Source organism: Equus quagga, chromosome 2, assembly GCF_021613505.1.
Source record: "Equus quagga isolate Etosha38 chromosome 2, UCLA_HA_Equagga_1.0, whole genome shotgun sequence".
In the NCBI taxonomy this organism is placed as follows: domain Eukaryota; kingdom Metazoa; phylum Chordata; class Mammalia; order Perissodactyla; family Equidae; genus Equus; species Equus quagga.
This window is the reverse complement of record NC_060268.1, coordinates 95,909,046-95,924,614: the sequence shown is the minus strand read 5'-3', so window position 1 is coordinate 95,924,614 and position 15,569 is coordinate 95,909,046. Positions and strand designations below refer to the sequence as shown.

The following is a 15,569-nucleotide window of genomic DNA, read 5'->3' as shown; positions in this document are numbered from 1 at the left end:
AAGCACAAAATATGGGAAAGTGTGAATTTTATTATTATTAATGTCATGCTGACGTATTGAGGGGTGATGTGTCGTTATTTCCAAAACCTGCTTTTGAACGGTGTCGGGAGAAAAAGAGCAAATGTGGCAAAATGTCAGCAATTGGTGAATCTAGGCTGGGAGAATGCAGTTCTGTGGTCCTGTTCTACCAAAGTTTCTGTAGGTTTTTCAAAATAGAAAAAGAAAAAAAGATGAGAAAAATAAAAACAAATAAAATGTTGTGACCGTGCCTCTCCTGGACTCTGCTGTGTGAACACAGGCAAGATTCTTACCCTCGTTAAGCCTCTTTCTTGAGATGGGAAAATGGGAAAAAATAAGCTGTGCCTTACATTCTCCTTCAGGGTTTTGTGAAGATCACGGCAATAGACGTAAACGCTTTGAAACCACAGAGCCGTGTCTGGGCTCGAGGGGTCGCCGATGCCATCACTCCGGTGGCACCAGCTGATCCCCAGGTCGACCCAGCCGAGCTCCCCTCTGCGCTGTCTGGACTCAGCCAATCTGTGTGGCCGTGGCCACCTTCGCGTTGCATATGCATGACTCGCCTTCGGGCGGCCCTGCTCCCAGCTCAGCCGCAGACTAGCAGTCCTGCTCCTGGCAACCGGAGGGCAGCGCGAGGAGCATTGGTCGGCTGGAGCAGACCCCTCCTGCTGGCTTCCCAGCGCCCTGCCCGCAGCAGGTCAGCTCCCATGAAACCCTCAAAGGCGTCCCAGCGCTACAGGAGCGTGCGGAGGAACGCCGGCCAGCACTATTTCTACCAGGAGTCTCTGCTGCTCAGGTGAGACGGTCCCATCCGCAGAGGAGGCAGGTGTGCGAGGAAGGGACCTGGGGTCACGGGAGCCTTGCTTAGGTCCGAGCAGAGACAAGTCCTCATCCTGCTCGGTTCCCCTTCGGAAGGAGCCCAGAAACCCCTTCCTCCAGGTTCTTGCACAACTGGGTTGGGAACCTCGGCCGTGTGCACAGAGGGCTGGACGTGTTGGTTGACCAGGGGGTCCGAATCCAAAAGCCTGGACTCCAACTCGGCATTACTGCTGGCCAAACCCACAGGCACCTTCGTCTGCTCTCTCTCTGTTTACTCCATCGGCAGCGTCAGGAGAGAGTGGATAATACATCCGTCATAATAAACCAGGTGCCTGTTGGAAAAGTCTTTAGTTTCATCAGAAGTGGGGGGAGTGCTGTTGGAATTGTTAAAGATTTATAAAGGTATGTTAAAACCTCCAGTAATATGGAGAAATTGGAGAAAAGTCTTCATTCAGTAAGCAAAAACTATCCGAATTGGAGAAAAGCAAAGAAATTATTTTGTCTTACTTGTAAGTGCATCATTCATCCAACAGACACAGCCACACAGTCACATCTCCTCCTGAACAGGTGCACGAGGTTAGCATGTTAATCGTTACTAGGAATAAATGTTGCCGCACCTTTAAAAAAATTGTTCTGCCAGAGATTAACTATTTCCCTGAGATGTTTGTCCACGTAAATTTATTTAGCCAATTTCTGGTTCGTGGAAACTGCTGTCCGTTCTGCTTCCGTTATCTTGGGTTTCAAAAGAATGGAAGTGGGAATGTCAGCACGGGGTCTCTAGGGGACAGAGCTTGGTTTTTCCTTATTTTACTTCCAGGGCTGGGGGACAAGAAAGTCTGTAAAATTAGCCGATTATTTCAATGAGCCTGAACTAGAAACTGTTTTCCCACCAAAGATGCTGCTGTTTAGGAATCGCATATAAGCACCGTCCTGTCTCCTTTATGACACCTGCTGAGAACGTCTTTCATCCTGAGGCCCGTTGTCTTTTACTGACCCACCGAAGTAACAGAAGATAATAAATGTGCCTCAGTGGGCTGCTCACACGGCCTGATTCTCTCTTTGCTTTTTTGGACCCCGCCCTTTACACACACACACACACACACACACACACACACACACGCTTCACACAGATGCCCCTGGGGCAGGGAGGTGCTGAACTTGCCCAGGGCAAGGAGATCTTTGCTGGAAACAATTCTCCTAATGCAATTTCCTCCTTAATGTCCTGATCCATTCAGCAACTTGGACGACAGCTTCAATGCTGACGAAACGGGGGACAGCACTGATCCAGAGCAGATCTTCCAGAATATCCAGTTTCAGAAGGATCTCATGGCAGACATTCGCTGCAGACCCTGGACCATGGGACAGAAGCTGAGGGCGCTGAGGTAGGAGCCTCAATAGCAATTGTTGGTTATTTCAGGCCTGCTTTGCACCAAACCCCCGCCCTGCTCATGGCAATGAGCACAGAGACCCACATGAACAGTCGCTCTTGCCCTAACTGAGAGGAGGCACAAAGATGTCCAAGGCCTCGAGCTGGTCCACATGGGGCCTCAAGGTGGCCCGTTCCTCTGGGTGTGTCTATACGTGTCTGTCTGGGTTGGGTGTGTGTGTGGGTGGGTGCAAAGTTTTTGGTTTTCTATGTCCTTGCAAACACTAGATTGTAGCGTTGTGTCTAGAGGTGAACAGCACAACGTAACTCACCAGAGACAGGTGTAGGATCTAGACGGAAAATAGATGCTGATTTCACCTGCTTGGCTGTCACCTCCCTCTGGGGGGGACATCACTACAGGAAACCAGATTACAAGACATTTAGGGTCAGACGGAGAGTCTGTTTAGATAATTGTGAAGAGAGAACGATCAGAAGACCGACTGCCTGGATTCAGATGCCACCTCTACCCACCGCCAACGCTGCTATAATCTTAATTTCTGCAAATACCGGTTCCTTCCTCTTTAAAGTCGAAGTGACGGTGAAGAATAGCATCTACATCCTGCCGCAGGGTTTCCAAAAACGTCCACTGTTAAGCCGTCAGGGTTCTATTAAAGACTCAGAGTGCTTGGTTGCCCTCGGACCTGCTCAGTCAGAAATCATGGGGGAAGGCCCAGCATTTTTAACACTCATTCAGGGTGAGTCTTTGCCTCACTGAAGTTTGAGATCCGCTGGTAGCAGTTCAAGGATCAGATGAGATAAACCAGGTGAGCGGTCGGCATGACTTCTGCTGTGTCGCACGTGCCGCCTCCGGGCGAGCGATGACTGGCGATGCTGACACCGGGGTCACAGCAAAGGCGGTTAGGAGAGTGGTGGCAGTGACCATACCCTGAGCTAAGCCGACCTCTGAAGCAGACCTCCCTGGAGAACGAACCAAACACCTGATCCTCAGCCACCCGCTGTGTAGACGGGACAAGAACGTCTGTCACGTCTACGGCTTGGTGCCCCTCTCCAGACGTCACAGCAGCCCGCTCTCTCCCCATCTTGACCCTCAGGCTGGTGTTTCTTTCCCACCAGATCACGCCTTCACTACATGTCCGCTCCAGGCACTGTTTTCCAGTCTGACCAAAGATGCAGCCTGAGCCTCTGATGGCTGGAGCAGGCGGCTAAGATCATCCGTAGTTTTCGCTCTCAGATCTCTCTAATTAATTTTCACATCTGTTATCAGCTCTCATCGCTTCCATCTCTTTGAGCAAGGATGGCATTTTTCAGATGACAAGACTGATCCTCAGAGACATTGAGTGTCTCCCCCCGGGACACACAGCTCGTGAGTGCTGGCACCGAGCTTCAAACCTAGGTTTTCTGACGCCCAACTCCAATGTTCTATTCTATTGAAACAGAGGAACTCTGCCAAAGTAATCAGTGAAGCGACTTACTGAAATAAAAAAAGGCATGTGCTCTATGAGAATTTTTGAAAACCATACAGAAATGCTGGTGGCTGATGATTCTCTCAGCAGTGAGAGACTGAGACTTTCTAATCTGCGGGAGGAGCAGGGCAAATGCTAGGTGATCTGTCGAGGCACTCAGAAACGCAAGGACACACGAGCCTTCCACCTGGTGCCTGCCCGGCGCTCAGCCACAGCCCAAGACAGCCGGCGCCGGCCTCCGGGCACCTGCATTTGTCATCGCCTGGCACACAGCCCTGTCCTCACCTTGAGAAGCCCGTGGATCAGTGCTTCATCAATTGTCCTTTCTGCGGTGCCTCCACGGAAGTCACAGGGCAGTGGAGCCTGACTGCCTGGATCCGGGGGTGTGGCCGACTTGGATGGAGGCAGCTCTGGGCTGGGCCAGGAGCATCCACCCCTGTCATGCAGCGCGTGCTGGTTTCCTGTGGAGAAGCCAGTGGTCCGTGCCGTCGGAGTCGCACTGGGCTGTGACCGGGCCTGGGTCAGTTGCTTCTCCCCGGCCCCTCATAGCCCCCTCACACCCGCTCTCCTTGGCTATTGTCACCTTGCGCCTCCCTCATCCCTGTTGGCTCGTGGGCTCCTTCAGGCCCCAGCTCTGTTTTACCACTTCAGTATTCTTCTATGCTCAACCCAAAACGTGTGCAGAAAGTTTGCAGGGAAAAAAAATGTAAGTAATTAAATGAAATAAATTATTATTTAGTTTCCACGGGCCCCTATGTTTTCAATGCCGTGTAGGGTGAGACGTCGGCTCGTGCCTGCATTTCTGGTCCAGCAGGATGAAGCTGGGCCGTGGAGACGGGGTGGTGGCAATGGGGCAGAGAGGCCCAAAATGAAGCGATCACTCTTGCTCATGGAAAAGAGAGTCAGCTGCTTCCTGTGTCTCCCGAGGAAGGACTTGGGGACAGTGGGTGTTGCTGGGAGGCTACGTGGAGGCACATGAGGAACTCCCTGAAAGGGAGTCGGCCCAACTAACAAACTGGATCATTCAGAGGAACGAAGTTCTCATAATCCAGCACAGGGTGGTCGACCTCAGACTCTGAGGACCTCACCGTGCAGCATCAGCTGAGGTCACGTCGAAGGTGACGTTCGTCTCTGAGTCTTTGACTTCAGTCTGTCCCATGGCACTAACATTTACTCTCTAACCCAGTTGTTCCTTTAGGCCAGATTTAACCACCCACCTCAGTGAATTCAGTCCATTTTCAAGGATTGATCACTTAGGCAGAGACATCAGGTCAACCCACCCACGTGGTCAGGGTGTCAGAAGTTTGGGCTGAATTAGGTTGTTTGCGGCTGTGTGACAACGCGCTGCTCACTGTCATGTCCTTCTTCCCCCAGACGAGCGAAGGAGATCGTGCTGAAGTTTGAGGGGAGGCTGACCCGGACTCGAGGCTACCAGGCAGCAGGTGCGGAGGTAAGAGCACACGGCATACGTAGGCGCCCGGCCCCTCCTGGGTCTCCATCCTGGAAGCCCTGCCTGTCCTCACACGCTCATCATGCAAGGTCGTGCGTGTCCGTCATGAACAGCTGCAGAGCCCAGAGCCGAAGGCCTGCATTTCCCAGAACTTGGACCGTAGGCCCCAAGACCATCGCTTACCACTTGTGTGGCCCTGGGGGAGACTAACTCATCAGGAGATGGGGGACTTGGTCCCCCGCTGCGTGTAGATTTTATTCACTGCATCTCTTGTAGTGAAAAAGCTTCGGGCCCGTGGAACAGCAAACTGCAGGAGCCAGGACGCTGGGTCCTTCTGCCGTTGCTCCCCTGCTCTGGGTGGACGGCCCTGAAAGTGATGTGGTTCTCATGTTTGGTTCTTAAGATCCCTCTTAGTTCTAATGGTCTCTGCCCTTCGTTTCTCACATGATGCCAACAAGGGCCTTCATGACGTGGTTGGGCAAGAACACCCCCTCTGTGCAGCTCAAGGCACCTACCCACCGTCCTCCTAGCAGGTCCCCCTGCTTCCACTCACCTCCGTCTGTGAGCCACTCTCTTCTGGAAACACAGGAATGAGGGCAGCGTTTGAAACGGTCAACTGCTTCTGCCATCCCTTGCTTAGATAAATAATGGATGGATGGATAGATGGATAGATGAATACACAGATAGATGGATGGATAAAAAGGCTTTCATTCCACTTAGAAATAAATACAGATTCCCTCCCAGGGCCATTGCCACCTGTTGGGTCTCATCCCACTGCTCTGCTCCATCCTCTTCTGTGAAATACCCGCTTAAGCTAACCCACAGACTGGTACTGGCTGCTCTCCCCTCCTGGGTAGCTCCCCTGCCAATTCCTCATCTGACTTCTTTCCACTCAACTCTCAGCTCAGGTACGACCTCCCCAAACAGACCTTCCCCGACCCCTTGTCCCCGAGTCCTGAGGGACCGTGCGTCGGCTTCTTTGGCGCTGCCTCCCTTCTGCCCGAACACAAACTCTGCGCCAGCTGCCATCTTGCACGTCTGGTTCACTGTTTGCATCTGCAGGTCTGCAAACACAGCGCAGGTGCTCAGCACGCACTCTGAATGCACACGTGTTTCTTAAACTATAATACATGTTGTCAGAACACGTTTATTGCAGGTGAACTGATAAGCCTTTTCGAAGACGAAAGAAGGAGTTATTCTCAGTTACCAAAACTCTACAACTCGGGCCCATAATTAGGACCTATTTCTTCCCAGTCTGGTCTTTGGTTTGGTTTGGTTTTTGGTTTGCTCTTTGAATCTTTCCCGAGTTTCGAGGCTTTCGCAGTGGAGATTGAGGGCCGACCATCAGAGAAATGCGGCATGTTTCCCATGCCTTGCTGAATCTGGGTGTTCAAAAAGTCACCTTTTTCGACCACATGTCCCTTTAGGTGCAGGCAGTGTAGACTCTCCTCACCAGAAGGAGTGTGGGGGCCGTTCCGTCCAGGGCTCTCTGAAGTGAGCTGGGGGGCCCCTGCTTCTCAAGCAGACGCCGGAGCCCGGGGGAGGCGGTTGTGCATCCCGCTTTAGTCCGTTCCACATGCTGAACCTGCTGCCCGACGTTGAATTGAGAGAGAGCTCTGAGGACTACCGATTGGCTCCTACTTCTGTATGAGATGAATCCCAGAAAAAGAAAGTAACTTCCCCAGGGGCATGTAATAAGACAGGGGTGGCGCTGGGGCTGGAACTCAGGGCTCTGGGCTCCCACTCGGCATCTCTCACCCTTCAGGACTTGACAGTGGGCCGGAGACGCCACGCTTTCCACCCCACGCCCTCCCCAAGGATGTCCAGCCCTGGCTTCTGGACACTACAGGGATGGAAAGTCAGAAAGCTTTGGTCTGCCTCCCCACAGTGGAGATGAGCAAGTGGACAATACAGGGCCGAGTGTGACAAGCATCACAAGACCAAAAACGACGACCTGGGGAGTTTGCAAATAGAAGAAAGGATTTCTGGCCACAGAGAAGCCGTGGGAAATCCTCACGGGAGTGGTTGTGTCTCAGCCGGTCTTGAATCATGAGCTGAAGACGAACAATTCCAACTTCTGATAAAACAAACCAATTTCTGTTGAGAAGCAGCTGCTCTGGCCTCGGCAGGCACGTCCGGAATGACATTACCATGCGCGTCTGGATGGGGACCGCCCGCTGCCTTGCAGCTCGGCGCTGTAATCACATTTGCCCGCCTTCTCCCTGCGATGATATCATTTGCTCCCAACACAAACCCAGATGTTTGTGTGTTAAAATGCGTGACCTGCCAGTGCTGGGGGAGAGCAGGGCCAGCATCAGGGTGCACTCCAGTTTATTCTCCTCCAGGAAAAAAAAAGGTTCTTTGGCAATTGCATCTTAAACACACAGGATGGACTTTCAGAGCTCCTCGTGGCAGCTTTGGCCGGGAGAGAGGCTGGGAAATGAGCTCTAGCTGCAGGACGGGAGGAACGGCGGGCAGCCCTCATTCAGCGTATGTTCTGGACCTGGCTCCTGAGCAGGCATGGGCATTGTCAACACCTGGGGGGCTTGCTGGCCATGCGAATCCTGGGCCCCCCTCCCAGAGTGGGGTCAAGTGAGTGTGTTAGGACCACGTGCCCTAGTGGCTCCCGCAGGAGTGGTAGGAATAAGTCAGGCTGTAAGCCCAGAGCAAGGGCACCTCAGTACAGGCCCCACGGCTCAGAGCCCAGAACAGGTGCCTCACCCAGGCGGGAGCACAGAGAGGACAAGGGGGCCGCTGTGGTCCCGGAGCTGCCCACAGGCCTGTGAAATCATCACTCAAGGTCCCAGACAGTGTGTCCAGGAGCTCCTCCTCCATTTGGGATCCTAGCACCACTGAGTCATCAGCGTCCTCGCAAACGTAACGTCCTCTAACCCTGCTCCCTCTTTTCTAGCTCTGGCGCAAGTTTGCTCGTCTCGCCTGTAACTTTGTGGTCATCTTCATCCCCTGGGAAATGAGGATAAAGAAGATCGAGAGTAAGTGTTGGCAGATGGAGGGATGGGGCCGGGATGCAGTGGTGGTGGCCAACCGACAGGGAGGCCTCTGGAGGGTCTGGAGTGTCCTGGTCCCAACACTGGGCAGCCAGGGGCCCCGGCACACGTGATGCTGACCTGGGCTGGACATGGGACAATGGAGACAGAAGACGCAGCAACTGTCCCACCACCTCCCAGGATGGAAACAGGCCAGCATCCTGCTGGGCTCTGCTGTTCTCTATCAGTCATTCATTAGTCAGACACAACACAGACCCAAAAGGATCAAGTGAAAACCTGTGTAGATGAGTGAGGGTGACATGGGCAATTGCAAACTAAAAATACAAAAGTGTGCATTTTCATAGAGGTGACTGTAACCATTTATTAAAAAAAAACCCTAAAAAATAAATGAATCGCATTCACATTCATATTTACAAACACACGCGCAGTACAGACACACAACACACTACATCAGGAATAAACTTAACAATAAGTCTGAAATAAAGGAAACTGTAAACCTGGCCCACAGGATACAAAAAATGTCTTGTGAGGTGACACTGGATGATTTGACATTTGGAAGATACTGATTTTTCCCGATATCAATTTGTGAGTTTAATGCCATTCCAAGAAAAATCTCAATGTAATGTGAAATTACATTGCAATTTCTCAGTGTAATGTAAAATTCAACAAAATGATCAGAAAACTTACATGGAGGAAAAACCTCCAAGAGACTAATTGAAGAATGTTTTAAAGGCAAAAATGTAAATAAATTTGTGTAACCAAAATGGTAAAATACATTATAACAGCTACAACAGCTGAAACAGTGTGGCATAGCGTCATAAATGAGGCTGGAACAATTGATTCCGCTGTTTTAAAGAATGAGGTATATCCTTCACTTTAAACTTCCGTAAAATATCTAAACATAAAATAGGGAACCATGAAAGAATTAAAGGAAATATAAGTCATGGGATCTCAGAATGGAAGCCTGTCTAATTATAAACATAAAGAAGGAAATCATGGAGGGAAATACTGTTATATTTAGTTACATATAAAAGAAATTTTACACGCATAAAAAATAAAGCTAAAGGTTAGGCGACAAATTGAGAAAAAAAACATTTTCAACATTTAAATGGAATTTAGCACTTTCATCCACAGCTGTTAGAAATGCAAATGGGGGCAGTATTTCTGGAGGAAAGGTGTAATTTGTACCAAAAGTCTTCAAGATGTTTATACTCCTTGAGACAACTCTTCCATCCTTAGCAACCAGAGAAAACAGCCCCAACAAAATCGATGCCCAAGGCCGTGTGGACGCAGCTGCTGCCCCACCCAGAGCCCCTTGCTGGGCTGGTCCGTTTCTTCTCGTCTGCTCTGAGTGTTGACCCCTAGGACCCTCAACTGCCCACTGGTGTAGAGGACTACCTTTGACCTGCCCTGTTCCACATGCGGGGCACACATCACCTGGACCCCGGCCCCACTTTGTCCTGAAAGCACGTCCTCACTATGTCACGTCAGCTGAATCCTTTCCTCAGGCTCTGCTTTCGGGAAACCTGACCTCAGACAGAGACTACTTATTGTGGAGTTATTTACCCCAGGGAAGACCCCACCTAGTGAAAAGCGGGGACCTTCCTAAATGTCAAACTGTGGGGGATAGGTTAAATAAATCGTGGAAAATTCGTCTGATGGAACAATAAAACTCACTTTACAGAAGAATATATTTTGCATGAGAAAATGCTTGTAATATATTGATAACAAGATGCATGTTGAAAGATGCCAATTTTTAAACAAAAAGATTATACGTATAGAATAACGATGGAGGGTTACACTAAAAGGTCATGAGAGGCTGATTCTAGTGGTGATTTTAACTTAGTGATCTTGGAATAGGTAATTCTTTCGTTTTCTTTGTGATGTTTTGTGTTTTCCTACTTATTCTGACAAACAGGAACTAGATTTGAAACGAAAATTCAAGAGAAGTTATTTTTTGAAGTAGAGAATAAATTCACCTACTCCAGAAAGTGAGCAGTGTCAGGCACGTCTTCATCTAACTGCTTCTGTGCTCCCTTATTTTTTCAATAGAAATCTGTTTTTAAACACACTTTTTATTTTAGAATAAGTTTAGATGAATAGAAAAGTTGCAAAGAGAGTTCCCATAACCCCTTCACCTGGTTTCCCTTAATGTTAACGTCTAGCAAATCGTTATTTATCTTGAAATCAAGACAGAAGAATCCTTAGAAAAATTCTTAGAATTCTCAAAACTATGCAAAATAAAAAAGAAATAGATCAAATTCTCAAAAGATGCTGACCCTTCTGAACAGACACAAAATGTGGTAAATCTGATAAAAGCGTTTTAGACGAATATGTCATTAGGAAAATCATTAACTTAGGGATTTTTTTCTGTATATATGACTGGTAGATATTAATGAACATCTTCATCCATCTAAATGGCCATTTTGGGGGACCCCCTGGTTGGTACAATTACGGCATTCTTGGTCTACGTCCTGCTGATTAAGAAAAATTACAGTGTTGCTTCACGGGGAACTTCCCGCCCTGTGAGGGTTTCATATGAACTGTCCTTATTGTCTTGTCTTTCTTTAGGTCATTTTGGATCGGGCGTTGCCTCCTATTTCATATTCTTGAGATGGCTGTTTGGAATTAATATTGTGCTCACGATTATGACAGGTGCCTTCATCGTCATTCCAGAGGTAAGAACTATTTCAGGAGAGAAAAAAGAGCCGTTTGTTCAAAAGAAGAGATATTAGACCCATAGCTTAAAACGACTTCATGTATTGACGTCCCCCTTTACCCGTGCGGGAAGGAGGATCTGTGCCACAACAGCACACGGCAGACTCCTCCTGCAGAGGCCGGAGAGCAAACATTGCAGTCTTGTGAGCCGTAATGGGCCCGGCTGCATCCCGATAAAATGTTATTCTCAGATGCTGAGATTGGAATTTCATATAACTCGTGCGTCACCAAATATTATTCTTTTGATTGTTTTTCCCAATCATCAAAAAACGCAAAAGCCACTCTTAGCTCTCCAGCCCTACAAAAAGAGGTGACAGGCTGGATCCAGCCCGGGGGCCAGTTTGCCAACATCGTGTTAAAATAAAACCCGTTTCTCAATTCAACTTCATCCTCACAAAAGAAATGGGGCGGTTTCCCATGCCATCACAGAAACCCAGTGACCTCAATAATCCACCCGGCTCAGAGAGAGGACACCTGGGCAGTCCCTGATCAGGCAGAAAGAAAATCTGGCCGCCCGTGATTAATTTTCCATCAACGAGAATCAAACAGGAATCTACCCCTAGAGATCGCTCCTGTGCAGCATCTTCTCGGGCGTGTGGAGGTCCGCTGCCCCTTTTCTTCTGGTCGCCTCCACCCAGAGGACCACCTGACATCCTTTCCTCTCTCACCAGCTCATTGCCGGCCAGCCCTTTGGAAGCACGGCCAGCAAGACCATCCCCCAGGAGCACGTAGCTTCAGCCCAAGACCTGGACACCGTCTGGTCCCTGGGGGTGAGGCCAAGGCTTGGCCAGGCTCCTGCCTTGAAGGAGGGGGTGAACGGGACCTGGAGTCGGAAATGACATGCGTGCTTTCTTTCAGGGTTACCTGCAATACTCAGTCCTCTTCTATGGCTACTACGGCCGGGAGCGGCGGATCGGCAGGGCTGGCTACCGGCTGCCCTTGGCGTACTTCCTGGTGGGGATGGCCGTGTTCGCTTACAGCTTCATCATTCTCTTGAAAAAGTACGGCTGCCTCCATTTCTCAAAACGCCTGCCAAGAATGCCGTGTATGGTCTCATTCGGTGTCGTTGATAACCCTGCAGAGTTAAGGCATAACCGTACCCATCTCACAGACGAGGAGCCCGAGGCTGAGAGAGAGACACTCATTTCAACCACCACTGACAACACGTGGTGCTTCGTCCCAGGTTCCATGTTGGGTCTGGAGAGACGAGTCAGGTAGACTCACCAGTTAAGGTCGATTTAGGCAACGTAGGAACTGCATTAATAGAGGTATGAACAATATGGTCTAGGTGACCAGAGGTTGCAGAAAGCCAAACACCGTCCTGTGGCCATATGTTTACCTGCAAGCCAGCCACAAATTCTGCACCATCCGAGCTCGTCTGTATTGCGAGGCGGTTCGCACGTCTGGTCCCCCGTCGAGGCTGACGGCTGGGGTTAGGGGTCCTGCTCCCTCTGTGGGTCCTGAAGCTACTCACTTTCCTTCTCTGGCCTCAGCTGTAAAATGGGCAGGTTGGCTCAGAAAAATGCAGGCTTCCCTTGGAGCTTTCACATTCTGTGCCTCCCTGCGGGAACCAGAGAGACACAGACCCCAGGCAGGCTCTGAGCCCAGGAGAACTCGGCCCCTCCCCACGCTGGCTCGCCTGCTGCCTCTCTCTGGGCTGTGCTCGTAGTCTGACTTCACGACCCTGCCTCTTGCGGCCTCTTAGCAAAGTGCAGAGAGAAGTGCTTGGGGTAAAAAAAAACGATAAAACGGTCATCATCGGCATCATCTTCTTCAAACAAAAACCGGAAGAGATAGATGCACGGTGACTCGGGGCCTTCGGTTCACAGGAAGTTTTCCAGCTTAAAAAGCTGGAAAAAGCTTGTAATCTTATAAGGAGAGAAATGGGCTAAAGGACAGGGACTTCCCCTGAGAGGGCCCCTGAGTCCTGCTTCACACATATTCCGAGAACGTCCTGTGCAGGAGGGACCCCACGCGCTGTGTGTGGCCCCACGGGGTAGAGTTACCCTCAGTGGGCGGGGGCTCAAGACTGATTCAGCTCCAAGGGGAGAATTAATGTCACAGTTGTGGCCGCACGGAGCCGGAATGGCCAGCGCCAGGCGCACACACCTCTGGTGACCTCCTGGCCACCGCCGTGGAGGGAGCACCTGTCATCCAGGCTCCCCCATAATGGGCCATTGCCGTTTCCACGCTGTTCAAAGGGCTCGGCGAGGACGCGAGCGGGGGCTGCACCCCGCCGGTGCACTGCTGGCTTCGCCCAGAGGCCTGGTTCTGATCCTCCAGAGGTGCTGTGTGGGTTCGCAATGTGGCTCGCAGTGGCTGAGCCCATTGCTGACCCTGTTCCTGCCTGACGGGTCCTCTGTCCTTTTTCTCAGGATGGCGAAGAACTCCCGCACCAGCCTCGCCAGCGCCTCCAATGAGAACTACACCTTCTGCTGGCGGGTCTTCTGTGCCTGGGATTATCTCATCGGCAACCCAGAGGCCGCAGAGAGCAAGACAGCCGCCATTGTGAATAGCATCCGGGTGAGTGAGGAGCCCGAGGCTGCTAGGCGGGGAGCGTGGAGTCAGGGCTCCCCGGACGAACGCCCTCAGGCACGGGAGCCGCTGGCCCCCTGCTGGAGAAGCCAGCCCCCTCTCGTTGGGTGCACATGGACCTGGGCAGCTGTCTAAAAGGAGAGGTGACATGCCCGCCGGGCACCAAGCAGGCCGGTGGAGCGCAGGAGGAAAATAGGGGAACTTCTCTTCAGTTTTTCCTTTTTTGAGGAAGATTAGCCCTGAGCTAACACCTGCCGCCGAGCCTCTTTTTCTTTTGCTGAGGAAGACTGGCCCTGAGCTAATATCCGTGCCCATCTTCCTCCACTTTATATGTGGGATGCCTACCACAGCATGGCTCGACAAGCGGTGCCATGTCCGCACCAGGGATCCGAACCGACAAACCCGGGGCCACTGAAGTAGAATGTGCGAACTCAACCACTGCGCCACCCTATTTTTTTATTTCATCCTTCTAAAATTTCAATTTGGTATTTTTGATAATTCGCACAATGGTTACTACCATATGGCGTGGAAGTCCTTTGTAAATTAATAGATACATTTCATTGCTAACGTAGGAGCCGCGCAGTCAAAAGCAGTCAGAGAAGGGTCTGCTGACCAGCACAGACGGCTAAATGGTGCCCCCTTCTGAGAAAAAGTTTATCTAGATCGTTCCAATTGTCTAAATAATTGACTCCTCCGTCTCCTTTTTCTTCTTCCCAGTTTCCTTTTTTATCTATTTATTATTGTATAATGCGTTTGATATCAATAGGATCTTAGAGTGAAGTCTAGACATCGAGGTTGTGAATAAAATACTGGATAAATCTTTATCATAGAACATTTCTACAGGCTTATGATGAACGACAGTGCTAAGCTCTAATGCCGCGTGTGTCTTTCCTTAAAGGAGGCGATACTGGAGGAACAGGAAAAGAAGAAAAGCAAAAACCTGTAAGTACCGAGACTCCTCACACTGAATTCGTGGATAAGCTGTTTTGATTTGGTACCAGAATTGCCAGGCCGTCTACACCCTATTTTCACACATTGTCAGGCAGCTCTTCCTTCTTCCTGAAGTCCGTCCTCTCATGAGGTGACACGTGGGGACTCCACCGTGTTCCATCGCGGTGTGCAGGAGTGGCTCCTCCTTCTGAGGATCCAGTGGATGGTAAGAGTTCTGAAGTCAACCAGCTTCCTATTCCTCTACTTAGATGATAGACAAGTATTTTAGCACCGATTTCTAGTTAAGCCAAGAGTAATTTTATTTAGCGACGTCTCTGAGGTCGTGGACACGTAACGTCCAATTCTTGCTGACAAGCCCTCCAACAGGACCCTCAGGTTTGAGTTCTTCTCCAGGTTTTGAGGCCTCCCTGGTGAGGGCGAGGCCTTTTGGCCGGAGGACTGAGGACGCAGAAGGGCCTTTGCAGGGAAGGGCAGCGACCTCACGGGGCAGACACACCCGCTCATCCTGTAGCCTCGCTGGCTCATGAGCCCCACGGTTGGTTTCCATGGTGCGAGAGCCTGTGCAGAGGAGCGCTGTAGCAGGGTGCTGAGGACGCACGCCCAGCCTGAGAGCAGGCGAGGAAGTCGTGGGCGAGTTGGAGGGTAGATTCCAGCCCTCCCCTTGGCATCAGCTTCCAGGGCCTGGGAAACTCCTTTGACCTTCCGGGGCCTCCACGTCCCCTCCTAGGACGTGAAAAGTGGGGTCCCTCAGGGCTTCTCGGAGGGTGGAGCAGCCCGCCCAGGTCAGAGTCAGCTGCCAGCCAGTGCTGACGATGCAGACGCCTCAAGCGCCCACCCCCGTGTGCTAAACCAGGACCTCCGGGAGTGGGATGCAAGAGTCCTCATTTCCAGCAGGTCCTGCAGACGCGGGTGACTTTTACGTTCCCTCCAATCTGAGAACCACAACCGTCCTGAGTCCGTTCCCACACGGAGCTGTCTGATTCCGCGATTCACGGCTCCGGGCAAACAAATCAACAGACACCTGTTTCTCATCTCCTTTCCACAAACGCGTTCTGAATCCTCCTGATTCTGTCAAAACCTGAGGAAAATAGCTGGGTAGGAGGCATCCTGGGATATTCAGGGTGTTACAACAGGATGTGGAAGGAAGAGGGCAGGAAGGGGGAGATCCGGCCATTGAGGGGCTGCCCCACCCCAGGCCGTCACCCACATTTTCTGCTGCA

The 15,569-nt window shown here is 50.9% G+C and overlaps 1 protein-coding gene across 1 annotated transcript in view; it reads left to right on the top strand.

Moving 5' to 3' along the window:
* Nucleotides 1-725: 725 nt before the first annotated feature.
* Nucleotides 726-15,569, top strand: part of TMC3 (transmembrane channel like 3) — a 33,495-nt gene continuing 18,651 nt past the window's right edge. Inside the window, exons 1-9 of the mRNA XM_046654227.1 lie at nucleotides 726-814; nucleotides 2,073-2,219; nucleotides 5,062-5,137; nucleotides 8,049-8,130; nucleotides 10,717-10,823; nucleotides 11,535-11,633; nucleotides 11,722-11,864; nucleotides 13,239-13,386; nucleotides 14,297-14,340. Of these exons, the coding sequence (XP_046510183.1) occupies nucleotides 726-814; nucleotides 2,073-2,219; nucleotides 5,062-5,137; nucleotides 8,049-8,130; nucleotides 10,717-10,823; nucleotides 11,535-11,633; nucleotides 11,722-11,864; nucleotides 13,239-13,386; nucleotides 14,297-14,340 (935 nt within the window). The remainder of the gene's footprint in view (nucleotides 815-2,072; nucleotides 2,220-5,061; nucleotides 5,138-8,048; nucleotides 8,131-10,716; nucleotides 10,824-11,534; nucleotides 11,634-11,721; nucleotides 11,865-13,238; nucleotides 13,387-14,296; nucleotides 14,341-15,569) is intronic.